Genomic DNA, 25188 nt, shown 5'->3' on the forward strand with positions numbered 1-25188 from the left:
ATGCGAATGTCTAGTTTTTCTTTACCTATCCACTCTAATTACCCACGCTTACCGTTGCTAAGATACGGTCACGTGTGGGGGCAACGCACAACTTTGCTGATGAAAATCCTTCATAAAAAGAAGTGAAGTACTGAAATGTAATATTTTTAAAGAAAATACAGGATTTTTGTTGCATGGAAAGTAAAAAAAACTGCATTTTTTGTACAGTTTGCATTTTAATCCATCCTTTCTGAATAAAGTAGCCTATTAATTTCTTTTAAAAAGAAAAAAACTTTTGAACGGTGGTGTGTATTTTTTAAAATTTAGACTTTAATTTTTAGACAGTTAGAAAAAAAAGAAACAGTTTATGAGTAAATAAACAAACAAACAAATATGGTAACAGCACAGCTCATAGTACAGCTCAGCTACTCAGTTAAAAAAAATCCTACCTGTACACTAACTGAAATTTAACTGTATGTATGCCAATGTAGTTTTATTTCATTTTCATGCTTACCAAACAGGTATTCAAATGATTACAGTTTATAACAGTTTATGTGTTTTGAGCCACATACAGAAAAACAACAACACATAAAACCATTGCTAGAGTTTCACTGCTAGTATACAATTACTTGTATAACTGCACTTTTATTTTCATTTGAAACCTTTATTGAAATGTATTATTAATATTTTAAAAAGTTGATAAAGTAGCCCTGGTTTCCATATACCTTGCGATATCCAGTTTATCACGAGTGTGCTTCTTCCCTATCAAATGTATCATAATTGTTTTATTTGTGTGATTCTTCACAAAATGTGCAAAAGTTAACTCAACTCAGTTTACCCAGCTGCTGCCAACCAATGAGGAATGTATAACCACTCGTTTAAAATGGGTGAATAAATATATTTCTCAAGACTTTATTTTACTACAAGCTTAGAGAAAAGAAACAGTTACAATGAAAAACTGTATCCGGAGAACCATACGGCTTGGGTTCCATAAGGATAACAATGTATTTTAATCACTGCGTAGACCTCTAAAGACAAACAAAATGCAGATTTAAACAAACAATCAAACAAACAAACAAGTAAAATGATCAGAATAACTGCGCATAGTGCTTGAGGAATTTTACAATATACATTACACCAGTCACCTGGCCTACTAGTGCCAAAGCACGAACGTTTAAAGTGATCCGTGCATTTGCTGAAAATAGTGCGCTCCACATAAGAGCAGCGTTCACCAAAACCGACATTTATTAATTTCCATTATCAACTAAATAACGTATCACGTTCCAGGCATATTTACAGTAAGTACTGATGATAATTTCTCTGTAGAACAAATAAAACCGTCAAAAGGAGTGCACACATTCCTGGGATGTGTATATATCCTTCCGCCACTTTTTGTGGCTTTTAGACTGTTTAGGTCTATCGGTCAGTGCTGAAGCCCCGCGTGAACGGTGTATATCACTGAAAATATCGCACTTAAAATAACAAAAAAGCGAAATTACCGGCTTGTTTTTTTTGTTGACATCTAAAACATATGGATTGTCCGCGCTCTGCTTTTAAAACGGGCTAAATTGTCTCTGTTTAGCAGGAATTAAATCAGCAGAGCTAGCTAGCTGAAGTAGCAGGCAGCGTTAGTGGAGACTTGAATAACTGGAGGAGTAGCTTTACACGCTGGCTGTCACTAGATCAACTGTCAGCTAACGCGTCAAATAGCATATTCTGCACTCGTCCGCGGTGTAAAACGTTTTCTCAAACAGCCAGAAAACTCTGCTCAAGCTGTCGTTTATGGGATCACCATGTCCATGAAGATAGTGCTCCTGCAGGATTACACAAGTCACCTGGCCTACTAGTCAAAGCACGAACGCTCAAAGTGATCTGTGCATTTGCTGAAAATAGTGCGCTGTACATTAGAGCAGCGTTCATCAAAACCCACTTTCATTCATTCTCAGTATCAACTAAATCATGTATCACGTTGCAGACATATTTACAGTAATTACTGATGATAATTTCTCTTTAGAACAAATAAAACAATCTAAAGGAGTACACACATTCCTGGGATGTGTATGTATCCTTCCGCCACTTTTTGTGGCTTTTCAGACTGTTTAGGTCTATCGGTCAGTGCTGAAGCCCCGCGTGAACGGTGTATATCACTGAAAATATCGCACTTAAAATAACAAAAAAGCGAAATTACCGGCTTGTTTTTTTTGTTGACATCTAAAACATATGGATTGTCCGCGCTCTGCTTTTAAAACGGGCTAAATTGTCTCTGTTTAGCAGGAATTAAATCAGCAGAGCTAGCTAGCTGAAGTAGCAGGCAGCGTTAGTGGAGACTTGAATAACTGGAGGAGTAGCTTTACACGCTGGCTGTCACTAGATCAACTGTCAGCTAACGCGTCAAATAGCATATTCTGCACTCGTCCGCGGTGTAAAACGTTTTCTCAAACAGCCAGAAAACTCTGCTCAAGCTGTCGTTTATGGGATCACCATGTCCATGAAGCCGCAGGCCGGTGGTAATCGCAAACCCGGCGGAAGCAACAGCGGAGCCGCTGCGGCCTCAGGTACCGGGGGAGCAGGAGGAGGCGTCGGACGCCAGAACATAGGAAGGTGAGAGCCGAATCTGCAACACGGAGGGGTTTTAATTTGGAGGACGTTCGAGCGTGAACCTAGCGGGGGATGCGGCATGCCTGCACTTGTGTCGTAGTTTAAAAACGCAGGTTGTGAAGTTGCAGTGGCCGGGATTGAGCGCAAGTAGGCCGATATAGGCCAAGTTCACAGGACAGAGATTCACACGTTAATGGGCACAAAGCCATCGCGGTTATAAAATAACAGCTGATAGCGGACAATATGCTCGTGAATATTTGAGAGGGGTGGGTTGTCTGCTGTGATGAACACGTTCAGGATGAATAACGTTAGTGTCATTTTGCCGGTGAAATATGACTATGACAGCTTTGCCCCACTAGACTGATGCATTTCTATCGTTTCCGACTGCATAATGGGATTGAACGGGTTTCACATTTGAGCAACGTTAAAAGAAATGATTTGCGAGCCATAAAATGAGAGTATCAGCAGTAATACAATTCATCGTAGTGTTGTTAGCTAGCTAACAAGCCAACGTTTATTTGCATACACCGTTACTATCTGTCGCTCTTATCCGCATGACAGTCTAGTTTGTTGATACATGTAAGTTAGGAATATCTGAAAATAACGTTACAATCAGGTGCTCCTTAGAACATTATTTCTGCATCGTTTGCCTTTGACTTGTTTTTTCCTAAGCTTGTTGTTTGGGAACTTCACAAGCGCTTCTTTGCACAATTAAATGCATGAAGCATATGATTATCTGTCACTCCCTTGTCATTGCAGCTCTTGGTGTATGCCAGTGCATGTGCAATTGACAGTTCCATTGGTATCACATTAATTAGTGTTCCTGGTAAAAATGGTTTTTGGCTCTGCAAACTGTGAATACAGCATATCAAACGTTTCCATGTATCCATTTGATAATAAATTATCTCTTATCAAGCTAATCAATCGTTCTGTTTCCTCTCTTCCCAGAGGACGCAACAATGCCAAAGGACCCTCCACTTCAGTGAGTATCCTTTCTTTCAGTTTCTCTTATTTATTCATAATATCGATTTTCTAAATTGACTCGCATTTAAAATTTCTCCATTTCAAGCCGACTGAGAAAGCATGAAAAAGTCCCTTGTTGAACTGTATATCAGCACAATGAACACTGCTCAACCAATTACAGTATAAATATAAATATTTTTATATAATGCTTTACCGCAGACCGAAATAATGCTCTTTCTTTTTTTCAATTATCTTTTAAGGTGGCCTTCAGTGGAGTTTATGCAAACATGAGGATGGTTCATGTTTTGACCTCAGTTGTGGTGAGTCCAAATGCACAAGACTGAAAAAAATGTTTGTTCATATTGCAGCTGTTATATTTTTTGTTTTTATGTTGTCATTCTCTTTACCAAAATAAAACCAATACGATTTGGTTTTGTGCTTCACCGCTCAACAGGGTACCAAATGTGAACTTAAGGTTAAAAACGGGCTGATCTATGAAGGCGTTTTTAAGACCTATGGCCCAGAGGTGAGGAGAGGAATTTCTGTAACCCTAATCTCAAACATTTAAATCACTGGGCAGCAAAAAAAATAATAATTCACTTTTATTCTACATCTATGTACATATGACATTTTTTCCCTATATGGTTTTGTTCTGTGCATCTGCAGTGTGATATTGTCCTGGATGCTGCACACAGGAAGAGTGTAGAACCTAATGTGGGCCCTCGCCGTGAGGATATTGTGGAGAGCATCATCTTCAAGTCCTCAGATGTAATGGTAATTCATTTCAAAGATGTGGACCTCAACTATGCCAAGAAAGGTGAGACCTTTGTCAAAGAAATGTTTGTCCATTGCTTCTTTAGTGGTTCCTTTAAAGGTGCATTATAGGCTCTGATAAGATGTAGTATAGATGCTGTGTAGGTATGAACTGCCAAAGCAATTAATCTATGAACACAAATAGCAGGAAAACTGATCCATTTACTGACATCACAACAAATTTCTGTAAGGTCTTGTACATAATTCTACACATTTCAAAGTGTGACTTAAAATGATGCTTTGAGTTGGCATCAACCATCAGAACAGATTTTTCGAGATGTAAAGTCAAGATGTTTTTATTGCTGAAACTAGAGCCATCGGTTATATTTTACTGCAGATGGGGTGATGTGTATTTAGAGGACTGCAGTATATGCATTTTATAGAAGACCAATATGATTAGACTGTGGTCGGAAATTAAAAAGCAAACATTTTACTTGCACCGTATATTGTATTAGCCATTGGATAAGTACAAAGAACAGAACAAATGTGCTTGTGCAATTCTTCCTCTATGAGCTCCTGACTATTATACGTTAATTTGTATTAAATAATCCTGTAATATTCAACCCACTAATTATATCCCATGATTGATAAAGTTTTTCAAGGAATTTTCTCATGGTTGACAACAGTTCAGTACCAGTTCAGTTAGTTCCACAATTAGTTCTGGTACTATGAAAAGGTTCCTGCGGAGCGAAAGGCCCTATTGTTCAATTCTACATATTTGTTTTAGTTTAGTGCCTATTAGTTTTTTAATCTGTGATGGGCTTTATAATTAAGGCTCGTTTCCACTGAGGGGTTCGGTACTGTACGGTACGCAATTATTTCTGTTTCCACTGTCAGAAGTTGTGAATGGTACCAAAATAGCGAACCATACTGTACCACTTTTTTTGGTACCCTTCCATTGGGGTACCTAGCACAGCAAAGGGTACCAAAAGGGTGGAGCTAAACTCACCGCAGAACGTTGATTGGTTGACTAGAATCGTCACACTTGCGTGATACAAGGGGATAAAGCTTCTCCTTCACTCGTTCCGCTCTGCTGTCCATGTGTGTCGAATCGTACTGTACTGTACCGTACCGCTCAGTGGAAACGAGCCATTATTCATACACATTGTCTCATCTTGTTTTTTGTTTTTTTTAACACACTTCAGGTTAAGTTAGTTGTTAGAGTTGAGTTAAAGACTGTCACTAATAAGAGGGTGTGGTGTTTTGCTGTTTGTTAGTAAGCATGAGCCAAATGGGTCTTATATCCAATGCAACTATTTACAGTAAATATGAAGCAACCATGTCTGTATTTACACTGTCAACCAATCTCAGATTTTTTTTTCCTGTGGTGTCAGCTGCAGATCAGATTTTGTTAAATGTGTGTAAACATCAGATATTTTTTTTAACGACTTTGGGCCGGTTTTGGTTCTTAATCTGATACATATTCAATATCTGGTCATTGTATCCAATTCTCCTTATTTCTCAATTTCATGTAATTAGTGTTTACAGAAAGGGAATATTCTGTTATATTTGTAAATGTCTGGCTGCCAAACCCATATTATTACAGCAAGGAGATGTTTTCTCTCTCTTTTTTATTTAAACCTTCAAATGAATGATACATACACAAGTCAGTACACATAGTTGAATTCATCATAACATCTTGCTGCCTCATACAGGGTTTCCCCACGTATTTAAACTCTCCTGATTTTAGTGCCATTAAAATGTCTTAAATATGTGTTTTTTTCTGCTAAGCATTACACTTTGAGGAGAATTGTTAAATTTTACTAAAAAATATGACAGTTTAGTGCAACGTAAGGTTGTTACTTTTGTTTACATGTGACATTTTGCATGCTTCACCAGAGGTGAGTGAGGAGTATGGTGTTAGAGTAAAATTTTCTGTGAAATATGATATGTTGAGATTGTGTGAACTTGTTCTTTATGTGCGTAGGGGTGTGCGATATGTATGGTCTACGATAATATCAGAATTATTGCTTTAACATTGTGCAAGCTGTCATTATGGAGTATGTCACTCTGCCAAAACAAACAAAAAAAAAACATGGCTTGAGAGTATAAATTTTTACTGTGTGATGTAAGCATTTATATGCCCAAAAATTCAAGTTATACATGGCCATTTTTATCCCCATACGTTTTTGTTATATTTTTATCATATGATGTGTGTGTGTAGTATTACACAAGCAAGAGTGCTTTTCCCAAATATCAGCAGGATTAGAAAATGTGATACTGATTTTATATAACAGTTCAATAAACACAAAGTTAAAGGGATAGTTCACCCAAAAATTTAAATTCTGTCATTAATTACTCACCCTCATGTTGTTCCAAACCCGTAAGACCTCCGTTCATGTTTGGAACACAAATTAAGATATTTTTGATGGAATCTGAGAGCTCTCTGACCGTCCATCCGCGTGGCGCAGCTGACACAGAACAGCATGCGTTGTTTACGTTCAGTGGATACTCTCAAAAATGGCACTAGGGTGACGCAGAGTAGACGAATTGTTGAATAAAGCCGTTTTTTTTTTCTTTTGTGCACAAAAAGTATTCTCGTAGCTTCATAAAATTACGGTTGAACCCCTGATGTCACATGGCCCAAAAATTCAAGTTATACATGGCCATTTTTATCCCCATACGTTTTTGTTATATTTTTATCATATGATGTGTGTGTGTAGTATTACACAAGCAAGAGTGCTTTTCCCAAATATCAGCAGGATTAGAAAATGTGATACTGATTTTATATAACAGTTCAATAAACACAAAGTTAAAGGGATAGTTCACCCAAAAATTTAAATTCTGTCATTAATTACTCACCCTCATGTTGTTCCAAACCCGTAAGACCTCCGTTCATGTTTGGAACACAAATTAAGATATTTTTGATGGAATCTGAGAGCTCTCTGACTGTCCATCCGCGTGGCGCAGCTGACACAGAACAGCATGCGTTGTTTACGTTCAGTGGATACTCTCAAAAATGGCACTAGGTTGACGCAGAGTAGACGAATTGTTGAATAAAGCCGTTTTTTTTTTCTTTTGTGCACAAAAAGTATTCTCGTAGCTTCATAAAATTACGGTTGAACCCCTGATGTCACATGGATTATTTTACCGATGGCTTTGCTATGTTTCTGGACCTTGATCATGTAAGGACACTTGCTGTCTATGGGAGGGTCAGAGAGCTCATGGGATGCATCAAAAATATCTTAATTTGTGTTCCGAAGATAAACGAAGGTCTTACGGGTTTGGAACGACATGAGGGTGAGTAATTAATGACAGAAATTGTATTTTTGGGTGAACTATCCCTTTAAAATTGTTAGTTTTAGGCATGTTATTGTAATAATCTGCATTTTAATCGAATCAGTTTAATTTGGTTACCCATAATTTATGTTGAATAAATTAGCCATCAAATGCTGAGTGAGAGAATGACTCACTCAGCTCACTCAAGACAGTAACTTGCCGCCACCTACGTGTACCTACAGTACTATGATAAAAAATGCATTCAGTGTAAAAGCTTGCAAAAAACACTCGGCAAAATATTGTCTAGTTATCGGTCAACAAAATCTCTGAAAAGACACTTTTTTTCCCTATAGTACGCCCTTAGCGTGTATGGTATTTCTTTTTATTTATTTAGATCTTAAAAACTTTTTAAAAAGCCCTAAATTTGACTTTAAAATGTGTAGGAGCCATTTAATAAAAGCATAACCAAAACCATAAACTTAATCTGTGATGTGCATGTAAATGTGGTCAGTGTTATGCAATCAGATCTGTGAGCTTTGCAGTGTCAGTGCAGACCATGAAAAACATTATTATGGACAGTGCCTGCTGTAGTCCTGCAATTATGTTTTCATTACTGCGGAATAAGATGTTTATTTGATAAAAGTTCAAAGTGTGGTGTTAGGAGAGGGCATGACATTTTGATGGATCAAAGAAATTGCAAATCACTCATTCAAATATATTTATAATGCTACTACATGCATTAGGAATGCAAAAGAAATTATCATTCCAGACATACTCCTGTGTGGTAGCTTTTTATCCTTTTGTTGAAAAATGCATTTGTTAAAAGCGGCTTTTTTTAAACGACATTTGCAACTTGCATTAAATTTGAAGTGTATGTATATATTATATCCACTGCTCCTTCCATACAATCTAACCCTGCCTGCCTGTCTCTATCACTGTAGGTGCAAAAAATGTATTAGTTGAACCTGGTCAATGACTTTATCAAACTGACCCATTTTTTTTATTCTGTCTCTTTCCTCTTAAATGGGTGTAGTCTCATCAGATGCAGGTAATGCAACTCATCCTCTTCTTTTGCCAATGTATTTTTATGCAAAATCTTTTCAGTTGCTTGCGGCAGTCTTTGAGTAGGTGAATAGTGCATGACTTGCAGGCATTTTGACACAGAGATGCTTTTGTTATTGTAACACTGATGCAGCCTTTAAGTCAGAGGATATTGTTTTTTTTTCATTATCCTCACAAAAGAAGCACACGGTATCTGCTTCTTAAGTGCTCTTTGTGTTCTACATAGATTAGCGAGCTATATGGATGTTTGATATGACTACAGATATTTGACTATTTCTCTAAGATATTTTAAGGTAGATTAAATGTTTCTGAGTCTCCTAATCGCCTCTTTTTGTTAAGTACCTACAAACCCCCCCACATATTTCAGAGTTCAATTAGAGGTAGCTTTTAGAGAAGGTCTGTGTTATACAGTACTTCACCTCAGGAATTGTGCAATGTTAAGACTTTAGCTACTAGATTTCAGTTTTTTTGCACCTGAGAATGCAGGGTGTTTATAAAAATGGCACAGATACAAGAATGATCAGCTAGTTCATATAAAGATGAAATGGCATTTGCCATCATCATACCAAAAGCCAAACAAGCAACAAACAAGTGCCAAACCCACTCAAAGCTGGCTGCAAGTAGCTACTGTAACATTTTGATTGTCATTACATAATTATCCTGATAATGTTATATTAGAGGCCCGTTTCATTTCATGAGTGTCACAATATTGCTTAATCTAAATAAATCCTGGTAGGAGATCATACTTCTTCAGGTTGTGGTTTCATTTAGATTTGTTTGCATATTTTTCTCCTTTTCTTTTATAAAATCTAATTTAATGAAAACAACATGAACTGTTAAATTCAGTGCAAGAACAGTTTAATATCAATAATGCAAATCATGCTGCCATGAAAACTCTTATCTAGTGCTGTCAAACGATTAATCCAAAATAAAAGTTTTTGCTATCATAATATGCTTGTATACTGTGTGTGTATGTATATATGTGTGTGTGTATATATATATATATATATACACACACACACACACACACGCACAGTATATATATAGAAAATATTTCCATGTATATATTTATATTAATGTAATTGATATTATACATACATTTTTTTTCTTAAATATATACATGCATGCGTGTGTATTTATATATACATAATAAATATACACAGTACACATACATATGTAAAGGAAATTATTTTGGATGCAATTAATCATTAGGCAGCACTACTCTTATCTAATTGGCATTGTTTTTCATACAACAGCATTTGAAATCCGTGAAATGAAATTAGTTCTTTTCATTTATCAGTTCTTTGAAACTACTGATTGAAATGCATTTCGTCATGCCAGTTTAACAAACCCACATGTATTGATTCTTTCCTAATTCTTGTAATACTGTTTCCTCTTGAGTTCTTTGTGACCCTTAACCTCTGATATACTCTGTTGAAGGTCATGTTCTCAGGAATCTCACTTTCCAATTAGTGTTTCTGTTCAATAATCAATTTTATTTTGTAGTGTTAAGGTGCAGTAGCATTAGTAAAATTCTTTGAAATTTTGCAGGCAAAAAGGTCTGTTGTCTGTTGTTAGTAATGTAGCAATGTATGAAGCATAGCGAACACAGAAGTTGCTTTCAAACAAAGCAGCTTTCTGTTGGTCAGTGTGGCGAATCCATAGGGAACCCACGGGAAGGCCTTTTGCCCTCATGCAAAATTCTGAATTGTGTGGATTCCTATTAAAATTAATGGGTTTTGCCTATGAAAATTCAGAAAATGTGACCGCACCTTTGATTTAAGCATCAGGATTTAATTAACTGTTAGCAATGACTTTAAAGGGAACAGTGAGAGGAATCACTCATTCGTTTTTTGGTCATTGTACAAGAGCTCCACCCTTTTTTCTGAAAACATGGCCTTTGAAATGTGTTTGTAATGCAGTGAGCTCAGAATCAAGATTGTTGTCTTATGACTAAATGTGAGATCCTTGCCCCTGCACCACCATTTTGTCCATTTAGAAATCATCACCCGTTTTCCATTTCATTATGTTCCCCATATCATACATTTGTTTTCATTTCCGTTTTATGTTCCTTCTATAAGCATTTGCGTGCTTTTGCATCACCATGATACAAGTGATATGAATCCTGTTGTTTGTCTGGTGTGTGTTGGTGTGCGGTGAAGACAACTTCACAGACAGTGCAGTAAGTGCCCGTCTGAATGGAGAGCACAAAGAGAAGGATCTGGAACCCTGGGATGGAGGGGAGCAGCACACCTCGGGCAGTATGGAATCTCTTGACACTGATCTGGTGAGACAACAGTCGACAAATCAGGCTTGACATATAATGTTGGATTATTTTAGAAGTATCATAAGCAGTAACAATGTTTAGATAGTTAAAGCTCTTACAAGAGGTATGAGGTGAAACAGTAATCACATTTTTGAAACCGTCTCTCCCTCAGTCAAATGGTTGGGATCCTGATGAGATGTTTAAATACAATGAGGAGACATATGGTGTGAAGTCCACCTATGACAGCAGCTTGTCCTCATACACGTAAGTCCTCTCATTTGTGCTGTGAGTCACATCTAATGAGTATGTCCATTTGTATAAATCCTAGGTATGTGTTGTCTCTTTTCCTTTTGTTTCCAGGGTTCCTTTGGAGCGAGACAATTCTGAGGAGTTCCTCAAGCGGGAGGCTCGTGCATCACAGCTGGCGGAGGAGATTGAAGCCAGTGCCACCTATAAGGCCCGGGTGGCTCTGGAAAATGACGACCGCTCTGAGGAAGAGAAATACACTGCTGTGGTTCGTGGAGAGAGGGAGCTTCACAGCCTCAACAGGTGAAGGCGATTTTATTGCTGATTTAAATGTTACTTAAATGTGAGTTTGGTAAGCAGTTTCTGAGTTGTCTATATTTCCCCATTCAAGTAGAGAGGAGCTTGCCTGCATGCCTAAAATAGCTGCTTGGAGGCATTGCAAATATGGCTGCCATGTATACTTTGATTCATGTAATCACTTTGATTAACTTCAGAGGTTATGCTCAGATTGAAATATATTTACATATCCCTGAAGAATACAAAAACTTGCTGGTTTTAAATGGCAACTTGTTGCATATTATTTCATCTGCCCAAATTTTGTGCAACCGTTATATTTCCTTCCTTGGTCTGGATCAATGCAGGCAATAGCAACAAATATCTGCAAATGTATTGTTGTTCTTCAAAGTTTTGCAGACAAAATTGAGTAATTTCAATCGGAAACCACACAAATGGGAACTTTGCTTCAGGGCAAAAGATGTGGATGTTGCCCTGTGTTGACCAACAGAAGGCTGCTTAGTGTGAAAGTGACTTCTGTGTGAGCTGTGCTTTATTCACTATTGACAATGGAAAAATGACCTATGCTAATGTGTCTGTGGCTTCACAACAGTTTTTAGTTGTTATTAGTTGGTGTTAGAATGTAATTATTATTTCAGTTTGAAGAGTATTGCTCAATTAGTTTAATTTCAATGCAGAGTTTTCCTCTTAATTCTGTTTACTTCGACAGGGAGAACAAATACATTCCCCCTAGTCAGAGGAACAGAGAACCAGGGATGTCATGGGGAGCTGGTCGTCAAAACTCACCCAGACTTGTGCAGTGCAGCCCTGGGCCACCCGTGGCCAGATCTGGACCTCATGAATACAATGCAATGGATCAGCGCGTGGTCAATGGAGGTATAAGATAATTTTTGTACTCTTTGTTTGTACCTTGACTTATTTTGGGTCATGTTGGGTATCCAAAACAACTAGTGTTGTGGTACCTTTATTACACCATCAAGTTTAGTAATGTATGCAAACAAACTGTATGTTTGGTTATGCAGTTTTGAAGCCTTGAAATATTATTGGCGGTGGTTACCAGCACAGCTATACAAGCAATGTGCTGATATTTTTTGATAGATGTCTCAAAGTTTTCCTTGGTGTCACTTTTATTGGAATCATTTCTTAATCAGTCCATGAAACAGAACTCAAAATTTCCACTTAAACTACTAGGAATTAGAAAAAAAGAGAATCTATCCCTTGGCTTATGTTATCTATTAATCTATTGTTCTCTCCTTCACTAACAATCAATCTACCAAATCATCTCTCTGGCTTTCAGTCTTTTCATGATAAAAGGATTTGAGCTAGGGAGTACTGCAGGCCAAGACTGCTGCTGTTCCAAGAGAATCTGATTGATCTTTCCAAATGTTCTTTCTTTGAAGTCCTGTTTCCTGGTGTTTTATGTTTCACTGCCTTAGAATTAACCTCAACATGTGATTTGTTGCATTTCATCCTTGTTCTTTGGTGTCTTCTCATTCCTTCTCAACTCATTTCTTCCCAATACTCTTCCATTACCTCTCTCTGGAACTTTTCTCCTCACTAGTGTCAGTGTTCTTATCTAAACTGCTCATTCTTTAATGCCTTCAAACATTTCTGTTTTCCTATTCAATTTACATGCTCATTTGTTTCCCCTCCTTCACTCACTTGCTCAAATGTAGTTTTTCTTTCCTCTCATTTCGACTCATTTCATCTCTATCAGGTGCACACCCTTGGCCCTCGCGCTGCCCATCTCCCTCTTCTCGCCCTCCATCCCGTTACCAGTCAGGCCCCACCAACTCTCTCCCGCCCCGGGCGGCCACGCCCACCCGGCCTCCTTCCAGACCCCCATCCAGGCCCTCTCGGCCCCTGTCTCACCCCTCTGCTCATGGCTCTACAGGGCCCCTGTACACCATGCCCAAACGCCTGTCCTCAGAAGGTATCAGAAATTCCAGACCGAGCAGCCATTTTGTTGTGGCACCACTGCTCAGGTTCAAGTTTTGCAATCCAAATGCCTGAATTAAGGCTGCCACTAACAGATGTGGGACTTTCCTGGTGTTTAATAAAATGACTCACTCCTCTTCTTGTTCCATTTTCTATTGCTATCCCTGTTTTTATGCATGATTGAAGTGATTTGGGGCACGTTTCACTCACTCATTTTCTGCGGTGTGTGTGTAAGTGTTGGCATTGTGTTTTGGCCATGGGGACACCACTGGCAATGCCCAAGTGTTTCTTTCCATGTCTGACATTGGCTTGACATTGTGTTCTCGCACATCAAATGAGAATCTGTCACAGCCTCTTCAGTTCAAATGTATTTCAGGTAGATTGATTAGAATTAACATTCTTATCCATTAACATGTAATAAATACGGAGAAAGGCACATGACATGCGGAGGAAAAAGTGTGGCAACAAACGAAGAATTTGTTTCCATGACTTAATCATTTGTGGCTACAGTGTACAAATTTTTGCTTCATTTTAGTAAACATGTGGCCACGTTGTTCTAATTCATTCTCTCATGTTAATTTAGTTAAAGCATGGCTGCATTTTGCTAATTAGTTTCCTAGTTTTCATTTGGTTAAATATGGCCACTTTGTATTAATTGGTTTCTTTGTTTTAGTTAAATTGTGACCAAGCTGTATTAATTTGTTCCCTTGTTTTAGTTCAATCATAGCAACAATTTACTATCTCTCCCCCCGCCTGCTTTAATTTAAAACAAAGCAAAACAAATTATGATTGGTAGAAAGGCCACAATTAATAAAATGTGAGAACAAAGTCTTTCTTTATGGTCACAGCGGTTTTTTTTCTTTTATTCTTTTTCTTCTGCATGTGAAGTTTGGTACTCCGTACATGAGTTACTGAAATGAATGACTTGCTCAAATTTGGTTAAAATCACATTCTCTGGTATGTGTCATAGTGTGTCCAAGACATATTTAAACCACAAACTGCTGTTATACATAGTTATGAGTGTTTTATAACTATGTATAACAGCCCAGTTTCTGCTTTATATTTGGTATTTTGAATGTCACATGTACTGCAACTGCTTTTGGAGAGAGCTACACACTACACATTGGTGAGAGATGCCCTAAAGGGGGTGTGTTTCTTCTTCTAAAGCTCACTCATCCCTGTGTTTGTGAATGCAGGTCCTCCAAGAATGTCCCCCAAGTCACAGCGTACTCCTAGACCTCATAGAGTGGCTTCTTGTCGGGGCGGTGGGCCTCCTCCAACTGATTATATGTCCCAAGGTGCATCGGTGGAGGTTTCCGCTCCCCCTCCAACTCGCAGCAGTCCTTCTGGGGGAACCTGGTCATCTGTTGTCAGCGGTGGTATGTCTAGATTATAAATCTGTACCCAGATTTCAGTTTCATTCAGAATGACTTGCTGACAAATTTTTCCCACTTCCTCTTTAGCACACAGACCTCGATCACCTCGACAAAATAGCATTGGCGGAGGTGCTCCAAGCCCCTCCTGCTTGTCTTCCCCTCAGGCTGGTACAGTGCCAGTAGACTCTGTGACAGCTTCCACAGCAGCGACGTCACCCACAGCAGCCAATCCGCCCACCAACCTGGAAGCATCTCCAATTGAAGAGGGTAAGGACGTTCCTTAAACAATATGTGCCATTTTAAGGCCGGTTTAATAATGTGTTATTAATTTCCTCTGTACCAGATCTCACAACAGACCTGTTTTTTGTAAAAAAAAATTGTTTTAAATAGCCAAAGAATCAAGAGTACTAGAGACGAGACAAAATTCTCCCAATGCCAACAGGGAGAATGTGAAACCTATTGAAGCTTCTGCAAGCATCGCTCGATCCATCGGAAAGGGTGTGTACCTGTGGAGATGTTATGCTATTTATCATGTACAACCAGTCATTTTTAATCTGAGTTTTGGAGCTTTTGCTAAAGCTGTTTTTTTGCAGCATGCGATTTTGCTGTGTTGATAAAACGCAAGAAAGCAGAAATTGCCAGTTGTCAGTAAGAATTAGGGATTTGGCTTCTAAGAATTAATTTTTTCTGCAGAATTGCTGACACTGTAAATATAGATGGAGCAGGAAATGACTTTTTCAGTTCATCTTATAAGTCATACACAAACTGCCATACAAATGTAGGTACAGCATATGCATCAAAGTAGGGCTGATACAATATCTGATTTTCATTCTTTGAATTCCCAATGATTTTTCCTGTATCTATAGAAGTTTGAAAAACTTGTTGTCTCTTGTTTTTCCAATAATTACACTAAAAATAAAAGTTTAGGGAGAGTTTGAGTTTGTAACCATAACTGTACGAAAGCATACAAAAAAGAACTTGCTGTTGATTATAACTTACTGCAGTGTCGAACTGGAGTGTCTCGCTTTCACCTGTCATTTCTCCAACATTATTTTGTGTGACGGTAGCAATGTAGCTAATGTGTGCTGGATTAGTATTAGCATAGTATCAGTATTTTATATTTTTTTAAATATCACATTTATCGTCTCTATGGTATATTGCGAAACCACTGCATCAAAACTGAAAAATCAAATGAAATTATGTAACTTGTTTTGAATAAATGTGCTTTTTTTTTTTATCTTCCTAGGACCTTCAAGCATGGCTCCAGACCACAGGAAACAAATAGATAATTTAAAGAAATTCAGTGTAGATTTTAGGGTAAGTTTTATTTCTCTCCCATTATGAGTGTTTCATAACTGTATTTCCATTTATTGAAACCCTGCATCATTTGTAGTTGCAGTCTAGCTCAAATCCAGATTCAGTTTTTGAGCCCATGGTGGCCAAGACTCCACGGGACCTCGTAGAAAAGCCAAAGGATCAAGCAACTGAGAAGAGCACCATAGATCCAACAGGACCTAAAGTCCCCATGGAGTCCGCCATTAGTGAAGAAACCTCCACTGCTGTGAGCGTCGCCCCAACAGGAAGTAAATCTGGTACCCCTTTGCTTTCTCCTTCCTCTGCTGTACCTGAGCAGAAACGAGGGCCTGATGTGACATCTCAGGGCGTTCAAACCACCTCGCCTCTGGCCAATGCTGCTGCAAAAGACAAGGATGAGAAGGAGGAGAAGAATGACCCTGTAGCAGAGTGAGTCAGCAGAAGAAAATGGAAAAGCTCTAGCATTATCAATGTCAATCACTTACAGAGCTTATTGTCAAAATGAGAAATTAATTTTCTTAAAAAGATAAAGTTGCTTAAAAGAGTCTTTCTCAGTAAAATGAACCACATCAGATATGTAATTCAAACCCATATTGTATTGTCATATTGTGAATAAAACAACATTAATTTATTGTTTATGCACGTTTTAGGAGTGTTAGAAAATCTACTCTCAATCCCAATGCCAAGGAGTTCAACCCAAGGGTATTTTGCTCCCCTGTAAGTAAATTGGTGGTTCATTTTGTGACCATTTTTGAACTGAAATCAAAATTTTTCCCAAAAATAGACAATGTTGTGCCTTAAAGGGATAGTTCATCTAAAAGTAAAAATTGTAATTTTCTCACTGTTGACCATAGAAGATATTTTGAATAATGTGGGCAACAAAGCAGTTGCTGGTCCCCCAATGATAGTATTTTCTTTTCCCTACTATGGAAGTCAATTGTCACCAGCCATTATTGGGTTACATTTTTCAGAATATCATGGTATGATAATATCACAGGTTTGGAACAACTTGAGGGTGAGAAAATTAAAATTTTCACTTTTGGGTGAACTATCCCTTTAAGGTACAACATATTTTGTTGATTTGTTTTTTCATTGGGTTTTCTAGAAGAGGGCAAACAAATATAGTAGGGCTGTACGATTGTTCGCATGCGATATTTAATGCGCATCTTGTCAGAAAGCCGGTTCTGTAATCAGCGGTAAATCTCAATCACCTGTGGGCTTTCACATTGAGCAGCATTAACTATACAGAGCCGTTGTTCACCGACGAGCTGCGCAAAAATTTGCGTGAATATGAACGTGAGTAAACAACGGCTCTTTGTAGTTAATGCTGCTCAATGTGAAAGATTTACCGCTGATTACAAAAGCGGCTTTACTGATAAGATGCGTGTTAAATATCGCATGCGATTTATCGTGCAGCCCTAAAATATAGGATAGAAGTGTACATGTTTATTATATTTATCTTCTTTTTATTTTATTTGAACTCTTTCCTCAGCCTAAACCATCAACAACCCCCACTCAAACCCGGCCCCAGGGTCAGCCCAGCCCTTCCATAGTAATGCAGCAGCCCTCTGCCGTCTATGGCCAGCCCATGTTCCAGATGTACCCTCTGACACCTGTCAGTCCTGGCGTTCAGGTGAGCTCCATTACATGAACCTTTCTGTTAGTGTAATCTCATTCGTTCTGTGCATTGAAGCCCACATCTATCCCAAAACATTTGTTCTTATTTTCATTCATGTGCCAAGATCCTTGATGTCCTGATTGCATTCATACTTCAGCCATCCCTCCTACATTTTCATTTGTCAGCTGCATTTCATCGGCATGTATATCCAGCACATGATTGCTTTCGTTCAGTGAGAAGGGCCAGTAGAGGCCTGTTTAGGCTAAGTCTGGTTTAAATAAAATGGCACAAATTCTGAATTGTGTGTAAAAAAAAAAAAATCATAGGTGTGCACTAGTTGTCCAAAAATGTGGACTTGGTGTGAACACACCTTAAGGTCAAGAACGTGATCATGAAAAAAATGATTTGACTGGTAGCATGCTACCAAACTTTGGAAGGAGTTCATGGTTTGTCATCAGCCGGAGAATTTACACCTCACTGATGTTTGATATTGTATTTGCTAATTTACTTTGTACTGACCAAAATAAAAGCTTTACTGATATATATTGTGGTGTAGAGTGGAAAGATGCATTTCAGCAATTGCAAAACTCAAAAGCGACAATTAGTCTTTTTTTTCCTCTACAGCATCATTTAAAAAGCTTTTGTTTCATCTTTAATCACTCGCACATTTTCTAGAAAATGCATCTTATACTTAAAAAAGCAAATGATTATTACACTAAAGACTCGTTCTTTTTGTTTCTTTTCCCTCTTTCCTCTCTCTCCATTAGAAAAGCATTATCTGGAAGGTTTGTGCAATTCTAAGCTTCTTTTTTTCTACTTTTCTACATGAAAACATGTATGAGATTTTTATCTGCATAACTTACCAGCAGTTGTTGGTTTGTCCATTTCTTACTGCAGCTGATCAGTTTTATGATTATTATATTTTAATACTGTTGTCAGTAAACTAATTTTTATACGTTTTCCTTGTCAACTAAAATTTATCAGTCCTTTTTTTTTTTTTTTTTTCTTTAAAATTAGTCATCAATTTTTGTTTTAACATTGTTTTTGTTTTGTTACAAGTATTGAAGCTTTGTTTGCATGAACACTTGACCAGAAAAGGAAAACGCCAGAAAGTTCTGTGGCTTTATTTCAGTCAGAAGCATTAATGTGTGTATTCTCGCAGTAGAGGACAGACGTTTGTTGGCACATCTTAAAATTCATGTCTTTAAGAAACAGAACATGGAGTTGAACATATTAATCCACAAACATTGCAAATGTTTACAAATAGCTTTTTCCCATGAGCACTGTGGGCTAAAAGAGAAAGTGCGTTACAGTGGTAATCAACAGAATATAATACACAATAGTTTTAAGATGCATTCAGCAAGTGTTCAAGACTGTGAAAAACTCAACATAGTTGTAGTTCTGCATCTCAAGTTCTGCTCCTCATCCTTTAGCCTCCAGCCATGTACCATGTTCAGGTTCCTCACATGACCATGAGCCAGACCAAGCCCTACAGACCAGGTAAAGGTGAGAATGCTTCACTCTCAGAGTGCTTTTTTTTTTTTTTTTATAGAGCTGCTTAAGTCTATTTTGTTTTTTCTCTTGTCATGAGCTTTTTCAGTGTGAGGGAGTTATGCTATATGTTTTTGTGTATTGATTTTGTATAATATTTGCAGGGCTGTGCAGTTAAGAAATAAGATCTGTGCAAAATGATTTTTTTGTCTCTCAAACAACATCATGCCATTTCATTCTCTCTTCTTTTGCTGTATCTGATTGCAGTACCAAACATGCCACAGCAAAGACCAGACCAGCATCACCCACCTGGCACGTCTACAATGATGCATCCAGCTACAGCTGCTGGGCCGCCCATTGTGGCACCGAGCCCAGCCTACTCCACCCAATACTTCACTTGTAGCCCCCAGCAGTTTGCTAGCCAACCTCTGGTACAACAGATGTCCCACTACCAGACACAGGTACAGTGACTTTAGAGGTCTCATTTCTAATGAAGAATTACTAAATAAAAAATTCCAGGCACCCAAATTTGCTTTCCTCCCTACTTTAAAGTGGACAAAAAAAACAGTATGGTATGTCTAAATTCATAGTATAGAACAGTAGGCAAGTAGTTCATGAATGATGTAATACTTCTGTTGAAAATCTGAAGAGCACATTCAGTGGACATTTTTTGTACTGTACCATGAGGAAGAGTCCACAGGAAGGGAGTTGTGAATGGCAGTGAAGCGACACAGCTTATGCCATAGATCACATGACAAAGCCAACATGGCAGATGAAGTACGCCTGGATTTAAATAAAAGTACAGTGTACTTTTTTCACAGTCTCAAAGTTTGTAGTCAAGCAGTACCTACTCAGACAGTAAACGGTTTTGGACAAAACTTAAGCATTTATAAATGTGGTGCCTGACAGTCTTCTATTTGTGAACATTATAATTCCTATTCTTAGAACAGTGTTGAAATGCTGAAATGATAGCAATATCAACAAATGACTGATCATTATGGATTTATAAGATCCATTAGGAATCTTTGATTCTTTTGAAAATAACATTATGGCTTGTTTGGATACTTGCTTGGATTTTTTTTACAATAATATAAGAACTTTAGAATTGTATCAGTATAATATGTATATAATAATAATATGACTAAAGTATTATTAAATATGTATCCCATTAATCCTGGAAACAAATCTTTAAATTTCCAAATGTTTTGCTTATTTTATTTATTTATTTATTTTTAAACACCAGCTATATACAATGTAACATAAACATAAACAATTAACATATAACATTAACAATTCCTTTTAACTTTTAAAGGAACTGCCATTCACCATATACCATTCATTAAAAATATGATAATGTGGATTTAATGTATTTAGTCCATTTTCTGCAAATAAGGAAAAAGTGTTTTGGACAGATAATATTTATAAATGAAGTCTTTCACTCCTCTCGTTTAAGTCATTAATATAATCTTGGGTTCCTGTGTTTCAGGCCCAGCATGTGTTCAGTCCAGTGATTCAGGGCAGTGCGAGGATGATCACCCCTCCTGGCCATGCTCAGCCCAGCCTGGTTTCTTCCTCCACTCAGTATGGTGAGCAGACGCATACTATGTATGGTAAGAACTCCCGCCAGCACAAAGCCTAAATCTTGCCAGCCCATTTAACCTCTTTACTATCATACAGTGCATCTGTTCTAATTACTTTTTATAGCTTCTTTGTAGCTCAATGCTACAGCAAGTAATGATGGTCTTTGTAATGAGTCACACATTAATGACTCAAACAAAAATAGCACCTAATTTTCAGTTGATGTTTTCTTTTTATTAAATTTTTAATTGTAGTTATAATATTTATATTATTTTTATGATTTAATATCTAAAAGTTTAAATGTCTTACAAAACTCATTCAAAGAAATAGACTGGAGTATGTCGTTTGTATTTATTTGCATTTGGTAACACTCATATTCATTGGATTTATTTTGAGTAAATGCAGTGATACCATATATTATAACTGCTTGTGTTTGTCTGTTTCTGTGTTTCAGTGTCACCTACCCCCATTCCTCAGCAGTTTTCCCACCCAAGCTCTACCCTTCACCATCATCCGCAGCACCCTCAGCCCTCTGCCACCCCGACAGGACAGCCGCAGCAGGGTACTCAGCATGGAGGCAGCCACCCGGCCCCCAGCCCCGTTCAGCATCCTCAGCACCAAGCAGCGGCCGCTGCAGCCCAGGCCATCCATCTGGGAAACCCACCACAGCAGCAGATGTACTCAGCCCTGGCACCCACCCCGCCTTCCATGAACCCCGGCCCCAACCCTCAGTCTCCTCAAGCCAGTTTCCCCTCCGCTCAGCAGGCTGTCTACATCCACCCCCAGCAGGTGCAGCATGGGTATAACCATAACCATATGGCTCATGTGCAGCAGGTTAGTGTTAACGAGTTAGACACCAGGATTATAGAAATGCTAAGAAATACTTAAAAATATTAATTCACTTTGTCTCTAAAGGCCCACATGCAGTCAGGGATGGTACCTCCACATCATGGCACTCCTTCCCATCCCCCCACTATGATGTTGATGGCCACACAGGCTCCTGCTGGCCCCCAGCCTGCGCTGCCCCAGGGTACTCTCAACCCCATCCCTGTGTCCTCAGCCACACACTACTCCTACACTCTCACCCCTGGTAAGGGCCTGTCTCAGATCAACTTAACACATATCAGAATCCGAAAGAGATTTATTACCAAGTATGCTTGCACACACAAGGAGTATGTGTGAATTTCTGTGACTGAAGAGCTTCCGATGAACGGGGTCAACAGTAACACACAGATAGTAAAATAAAAAATAAAGATACGATACATACAGTGGGGGAAAAAAGTATTTAGTCAGCCACCAATTGTGCAAGTTCTCCCACTTAAAAAGATGAGAGAGGCCTGTAATTTTCATCATAGGTATACCACAACTATGAGAGACAAAATGAGAAAAAAAATCCAGAAAATCACATTGTAGGATTTTTAAAGAATTTATTTGCAAATTATGGTGGAAAATAAGTATTTGGTCAATAACAAAATTTAATCTCAATACTTTGTTATATACCCTTTGTTGGCAATGACAGAGGTCAGACGTTTCCTGTAAGTCTTCACAAGGTTTTCACACACTGTTGCTGGTATTTTGGCCCATTCCTCCATGCAGATCTCCTCTAGAGCAGTAATGTTTTGGGGCTGTCGCGGGCAACACGGATTTTCAACTCCCTCCAAAGATTTTCTATGGGGTTGAGATCTGGAGACTGGCTAGGCCACTCCAGGACCTTGAAATGCTTCTTACGAAGCCACTCCTTCGTTGCCCGGGTGGTGTGTTTGGGATCATTGTCATGCTGAAAGACCCAGCCATGTTTCATCTTCAATGCCCTTGCTGATGGAAGGAGGTTTTCACTCAAAATCTCATGATACATGGCCCCATTCATTCTTTCGTTTACACGGATCAGTCGTTCTGGTCCCTTTGCAGAAAAACAGCCCCAAAGCATGATGTTTCCACCCCCATGCTTCACAGTAGGTATGGTGTTCTTTGGATGCAACTCAGCATTCTTTCTCCTCAAGTTGAGTTTTTACCAAAAAGTTCTATTTTGGTTTCATCTGACCATATGACATTCTCCCAATCCTCTTCTGGATCATCCAAATGCTCTCTAGCAAACTTCAGATGGGCCTGGACATGTACTGGCTTAAGCAGGGGGACACGTCTGTCACTGCAGGATTTGAGTCCCTGGCGGTGCAGTGTGTTACTGATGGTAGCCTTTGTTACTTTGGTCCCAGCTCTCTGCAGGTCATTCACTAGGTCCCCCGTGTGGTTCTGGGATTTTTGCTCACAGTTCTTGTGATCATTTTGACCCCACGGGGTGAGATCTTGCGTGGAGCCCCAGATCGAGGGAGATTATCAGTGGTCTTTTATGTCTTCCATTTTCTAATAATTGCTCCCACAGTTGATTTCTTCACACCAAGCTGCTTACCTAGTCTTCCCAGCCTGGTGCAGGTCTACAGTTTTGTTTCTGGTGTCCTTTGACAGCTCTTTGGTCTTGGCCATGGTGGAGTTTGGAGTGTGACTGTTTGAGGTTGTGGACAGGTGTCTTTTATACTGATAATGAGTTCAAACAGATGCCATTAATACAGGTAACGAGTGGAGGACAGAGGAGCCTCTTAAAGAAGAAGTTACAGGTCTGTGAGAGCCAGAAATCTTGCTTGTTTGTAGGTGACCAAATACTTATTTTACCGAGGAATTTACCAATTAATTCTTTAAAAATCCTACAATGTGATTTTCTGGATTTTTTTTTTTCTCATTTTGTCTCTCATAGTTGAGGTATACCTATGATGAAAATTACAGGGCTCTCTCATCTTTTTAAGTGGGAGAACTTGCACAATTGGTGGCTGACTAAATACTTTTTTGCCCCACTGTATATGTGTGAATATAGTATGCAAATATACAGAGTGGCCAAAATTATTAGAACACTAGTATTTTCACCAGCTAAAAATGGTTTTAAGTCAGTTATTTCTATCTTTAGCTGTAGTGTGTCAGAAGGAAATATACATTAATTTTGCCATTTATTGTAATAATCCAGTGAGATTTTTGCCTGACTACAGCCAGTGCTCCACACAGAGATCTGATCTCTTCACCATCCAATCTGTCTGGAATGTCGTGAAGAAACAGAACAAACTGAGACTAAATCCAGAAGAACTGTGGCAACGTCTCCAAGATGCTTCAAGAAACCTACCTGCAAAGCAACAGTACTGTTAAAAGTTGTAGGCACTTGTGTAAAAAATGCTGTAAAATGAGGATGCTGTCAAAAATAATGTCATAAATATATTTTCTTTTTCAGTTATCTTCTATTAACTACATTAAATCAGCATTTGGTGTGACCATCCTTTGCTTTTAAAGTAGCTTTTGCCCTAGGTGCACTTGTGCATAGCTTTTCAGGTAGGTTTCTTGAAGCATCTTGGAGATGTTGCCACAGTTCTTCTGGCTTTGAGTTGGTAGTAGTTGCCTGCATCTCACATATTCCTCTGTTTGGGAATAAGGCGACTCCCACTTGAGTTTAATGTGTTTTAACAAGTGATTCTTAGAGACTTGTGTACTTCCATGTAATCTCAAAACCAACTTTTTATTGTCTTTTGTATGAAAATATAGTGATTGGCCAGTTCTGTTTTTGCCTGTAATGTTTGTTCCATACTGACTAGGGTTGTTAATTGTAAATGTTTCCCCCCCCCCACCAAGTTTCTCTCTTCATTTTGCTATGGAGGTTATAATATAAATCTTTGTGTTTTTGTTCAGTGCAAGGTCACCATCAGCAGCAGCTGTAGAGGATGAAGATCGGAGAACAGCAGTCGATTTGAGTGGCTCCTGATCTTCGCAGAGCCATCTGGCCCCACCTACCTGGCCAACAAAACTTTACCCGTCTCTAAACTCCCCTTAATGGCCACGAGAACCTCATTCATGCTGCTCTACTGCTACCAACCACCAGTGATTAAATGCGTGCAGGCAAAGATGTGGTGAACTCTGGCTTTTTTTTAAAAATAAAATAAAAGACGAGAGTTTTAACGAGGAATCATTTTTCACGTTTCAGTGACACTAGAACTCTCGCAGTGGGTCCTAACAATAACAAAACAGCCCAGATGAGTGAGAAAACTGTGCATAAGTAACTGGAACATTTCGTCTGCACCCAAGTTAAAGATAATTCTTCCGTATATTGACAGTATTAACATTACTGTTAAATGCTGCTGCTATAGCTGTGCTCAAGACCTTGGGGTAAATCAACACCAACAAAGTGAAATGGTTCTAACCAAACTAAACACAAGAAACTTCCATTATTGAAGATGTTCGGCAAAAAAAAAAGCAGATAAATTATTTATTAATTTAATCTGATGGCAAAACCCCATTAGACTTGACCGTTATAAAACTGTTAAGTTAAAATAACGTTTACTTTGTAGATAATATAAATGAATAAAAAAAGAGAAAAACATTAAAAAAAGTTTTAAAAACTT

At 38.4% G+C, this 25188-nt stretch overlaps 1 protein-coding gene across 9 annotated transcripts; it reads left to right on the forward strand.

Moving 5' to 3' along the window:
- Nucleotides 1-2078: 2078 nt before the first annotated feature.
- On the forward strand, nt 2079-24519 carry atxn2 (ataxin 2). 9 transcript variants are annotated; one of them, XM_016234497.1, is made up of 25 exons: nt 2079-2580; nt 3526-3559; nt 3801-3860; nt 3995-4066; nt 4207-4357; nt 8606-8620; nt 10797-10921; nt 11073-11164; nt 11261-11449; nt 12150-12316; nt 13158-13373; nt 14575-14757; nt 14842-15021; nt 15145-15252; nt 16001-16071; nt 16148-16497; nt 16719-16785; nt 17561-17701; nt 18454-18471; nt 19120-19192; nt 19445-19638; nt 20664-20787; nt 21210-21589; nt 21671-21845; nt 24479-24519. In XM_016234497.1, the coding sequence occupies exons 1-25, from the start codon at nt 2462-2464 to the stop codon at nt 24505-24507; spliced, it is 3333 nt and encodes a 1110-aa protein (XP_016089983.1). In that variant the 5' UTR covers nt 2079-2461; the 3' UTR covers nt 24508-24519. The 9 variants fall into 9 exon arrangements, with proteins under 9 accessions (XP_016089983.1, XP_016089989.1, XP_016089985.1 ...); XM_016234503.1 differs by having other exon boundaries at nt 20664-20763; XM_016234499.1 differs by having other exon boundaries at nt 19120-19186.
- Nucleotides 24520-25188: the final 669 nt, after the last annotated feature.

The sequence above is a fragment of the Sinocyclocheilus grahami genome, unplaced genomic scaffold (assembly GCF_001515645.1).
Source record: "Sinocyclocheilus grahami isolate Dianchi unplaced genomic scaffold, SAMN03320097.WGS_v1.1 scaffold453.1, whole genome shotgun sequence".
In the NCBI taxonomy this organism is placed as follows: domain Eukaryota; kingdom Metazoa; phylum Chordata; class Actinopteri; order Cypriniformes; family Cyprinidae; genus Sinocyclocheilus; species Sinocyclocheilus grahami.

Excerpts from the sequence above, each read along its gene's own strand:
- atxn2 (XM_016234497.1), top strand. The coding sequence starts at position 2,462 with ATGTCCATGAAGCCGCAGGCCGGTGGTAATCGCAAACCCGGCGGAAGC. Across the intron at positions 20,788-21,209 it reads GCAGACGCATACTATGTATG|TGTCACCTACCCCCATTCCT; the intron begins GTAAGAACTCCC and ends TCTGTGTTTCAG. Across the intron at positions 21,846-24,478 it reads CTCCTACACTCTCACCCCTG|TGCAAGGTCACCATCAGCAG; the intron begins GTAAGGGCCTGT and ends GTTTTTGTTCAG.